Consider the following 3,214-nt stretch of genomic DNA (forward strand, 5'->3'; position numbering starts at 1 on the left):
CCTCCAGATGGAATAGGTTCTTCTAGGTCATTGTTCAAAATGTTGAATGCTGAAAGGAAGTTCAGGCTGTTCAACCCAGCTGGTATTGCACCTGTGATATTGTTGCTGGAGAAGTCTAGCACCTGCAAATTTGTAAGGTTGCAAGTCGTTCGTGGGATCTTTCCTCATAACTTGTTGAAACTAAAATCAAGTACGGCAAGCATTTTCAACTAGCCAATCTGTTGGGGAATCACACCTGTGAAGTAGTTTTTTTTTGTTTTTTTTTTTTTTTTTTTGCTTTGACCTGTGAAGTAGTTGTGGCTTAGATTCAACAACACGGTATTGAAGTGTTGGACCACTCCTTTCCTTTCCTTTCCTTTCAAAAAAAGAAGTGATGGACCACTATAAACAGGCCCTTGGGTCCCACTCCCAAGGAGTTGTGTTTTCCATTGACATTAGCATTGGCATCTCCGTCAAATATAACAGGATTTCTCCTGTAAGACTGTTGTTTTCTACAGAATTCAAATCACCTTACATTGTTACATACTTTTACATGTCCATAGAATAAAATCACTCTCCACCCTATTTTATTTGGCAAACCTAATAATGACTCACACCTATAGGAGAAGCTTGCTCGCTGGAAATGTTGCTAAACCTGAGTAGCAGCCTAATATGAACAAGTCTTCCTAAACCAAAGTAAACTGAGGTAGGATTAGCCAAAATACCTTGATAAAACTAATTGATCATACAACACCCCTACACCTAAGAATGCACTGAAGGCAATCACAAAGGCCACCTTGTACTCAGTTTGTTTTCCTGGCAGAATGAGGGATTGATGTATTTCTGCAGAATCACATTTGTGAGTGAACATAGAGCCGCACAGATTTGGGTTCCCATCGAAACTAGAATTTTGAAATGTATTAAACTGGCCTCCAGATGGAATAGGCCCTTCAAGGTCATTGTTTGAAATGTTGAATGCTGAAAGGAAGTGCAGGCTGTTCAATGCAGCTGGGATTGTCCCTGTGAAATTGTTGCTGGACAAGTCTAGCACCTGCAAGTTTGTGAGGTCGCAAATCGATTGTGGGATCTGTCCAGATAACTTGTTGAAGCTGAAATCAAGTACAGTAAGCACTTTCAGTTGACCAATCTGTGGGGGCATCACACCTGTGATGTAGTTGTGGCTTAGATTCAACACTCTTGGGTAAGATGTAATAACAAGGTATTGAAGTGCAGGACCACTATAAATAGGCAACTCAAAGACCCTTGGGTCCACATGAGCTGCGTTTTCAGCTGAGTGTAGCAATGGCATCTCCATCAAGGTTAGCGGAATTTCTCCTATAAGACTGTTGTTTGACACATCCATGAAGAAGAGATAGCTTAGGGAGTTGATCCAGCTTGGTATTGGTCCAGTGAGTTGATTGCTATTTAAAAGTAACATCTCCAATCTTGTTAGCCTTGATATCCATAGAGGTATTTTTCCCAATAATTGGCAATCTTGGATGTCCAAAACCTGAAGATTCTCAAATCCATCGATCATGTCATCCTCTGGCATGATCTCTCCCTTGAAGTTATCGCCGATAAGCAGAGTGGTAAGATTCCTGCAGCTCTTAAGGATGTGAAGTGCATTTGTGATGTTTGTGAAAGAGTTTGTAGTAATTGATAGGAAGGTGAGGTACTTTAGATCGCTTATTCTTGGTGAAAGCTGCCCATCTAATTTGTTGGTAGACACCCGCAGTGCTGTCAGATTGGTGCAAGAGTATATGCTTTCTGGAACTTTGCCGTTGAAGTAGTTTAAGTAAAGATCTAAAGTTCTTAGATTTGGCAGGTTGGAGAAATTGACCTTTGTAAGTTCTCCACTGAAATTGTTGCTCTTGAGATCAATTGTTACCAGATTCGTGCAATTGCTCAGAGCTGATGGCAGCTCCCCTGATATGTTGTTGTTGTTCAAATGCAGCTCCTCCAATTTCCTGAGCTGACCTATAAAGTCTGGAATCTTGCCACCAAATTTGTTCCCTCCAAGATCCAGGGTTACAAGATTTCTGAGGTTGGTCATGCGTGTGCTATCAAGACCTCCATGTAAATCATTGTTAGGAAAAGACAGGTGCTCCAACAAGGTAGCATCGAAGAGGTCATCTGGGAGAGTTCCACTGAGTTTGTTGTAGCCCGCTCTGAGCACTCTCAGCCTGGAGCAATTACCAATTCCTGGGGGGATGTTGCCACTTAACTGGTTAAAACACAGATCAAGCATGGTGAGGGATGATGAGGTGTTGCAGACATCAGCTGGTATCGACCCAGTAAAGCTGTTATTGCTTGCATTGAGGGCTATCAGATTCTCCATTGCTTTCCATGTGGTGGATGGAAACTGTCCTGCAAATAAGTTGCTTGAGATGTTCAGTACCTGCAGAGACCGGGCAGGGGTTGAAGGTAGCAGCTCTTGGAGTGTTCCATTGAGCTGGTTAAAGCTGACATCAAGGATGGTGATGTTGCTGGACGACACCAATCCCAGCGGCAGGCGACCAGACAGCGAGTTGTGGGAGAGGTTAAGGTGCTGCAGCCCGGTGAGGTTTCCAAGGGACTCCGAGATGTGCCCCTCAAGGCCCTTTGAAACCAGCACGACATCGCTGACCGTCCCATCTTGTCTGCAGGTGATCCCTTCCCAGTTGCAGCAATCTGTGCCATTACGCCATGAGGTGGCAAGGCCACCATCTTGTGAGAGCTCGTGCCGGAACTGGAGAAGGGAGTGCTTCTCCTGCTCCGTGCAGGAACTGGTTGGAGAGACCAAGCAGATCAGCAGTACAAGAGCAACACCAAAGGAAGGTATGTGCAATATCTTGCTGTGTGGCTTGTTGGAAAAATGGAGAGTCTGCATGGTTTTCTGGTGAAACTAGCATGGGAAACAGAGCTTAAATTGTGCCTTGACCAGAGAAAACATCAATGGTGGTGTAATCACGAAACAGCGTCAGAAGAAAGATCTTGCTTCCATTTTGTTTTGTTCTTTGCAGTCGTAATCAGCACAAAGCACAAAGAAAAAAGTGGTGGGTTCACACTATGACGTTTCACTCGTGACTGCTTGCTGACAAGTCAATTTTCCAATCTTATGAAAACTAACCGTACAAAATATTGCATTGTAGTCATCCACTCGTTATCAACTCAGTCCATATCGGATTTTTACTACAACCTGACATCACTTCTCTTAAAGTACAAATCTTATCATTTTCACTAATAGTGACTAAGG

At 43.3% G+C, this 3,214-nt stretch overlaps 1 protein-coding gene across 1 annotated transcript; it reads right to left on the reverse strand.

Moving 5' to 3' along the window:
• Window positions 1-506: 506 nt before the first annotated feature.
• LOC139832107 (receptor-like protein 2) lies at window positions 507-2,862 on the reverse strand. Its single transcript, XM_071821604.1, has one exon. It carries the CDS (start codon window positions 2,846-2,848, stop codon window positions 692-694), a length of 2,157 nt encoding a protein of 718 aa, XP_071677705.1. The 5' UTR covers window positions 2,849-2,862; the 3' UTR covers window positions 507-691.
• Between the last annotated feature and the right edge of the window lie 352 nt (window positions 2,863-3,214).

This window comes from Lolium perenne, chromosome 6, assembly GCF_019359855.2.
Source record: "Lolium perenne isolate Kyuss_39 chromosome 6, Kyuss_2.0, whole genome shotgun sequence".
Lineage (NCBI taxonomy): Eukaryota > Viridiplantae > Streptophyta > Magnoliopsida > Poales > Poaceae > Lolium > Lolium perenne.

Excerpts from the sequence above, each read along its gene's own strand:
- LOC139832107 (XM_071821604.1), bottom strand. The coding sequence starts at position 2,848 with ATGCAGACTCTCCATTTTTCCAACAAGCCACACAGCAAGATATTGCAC.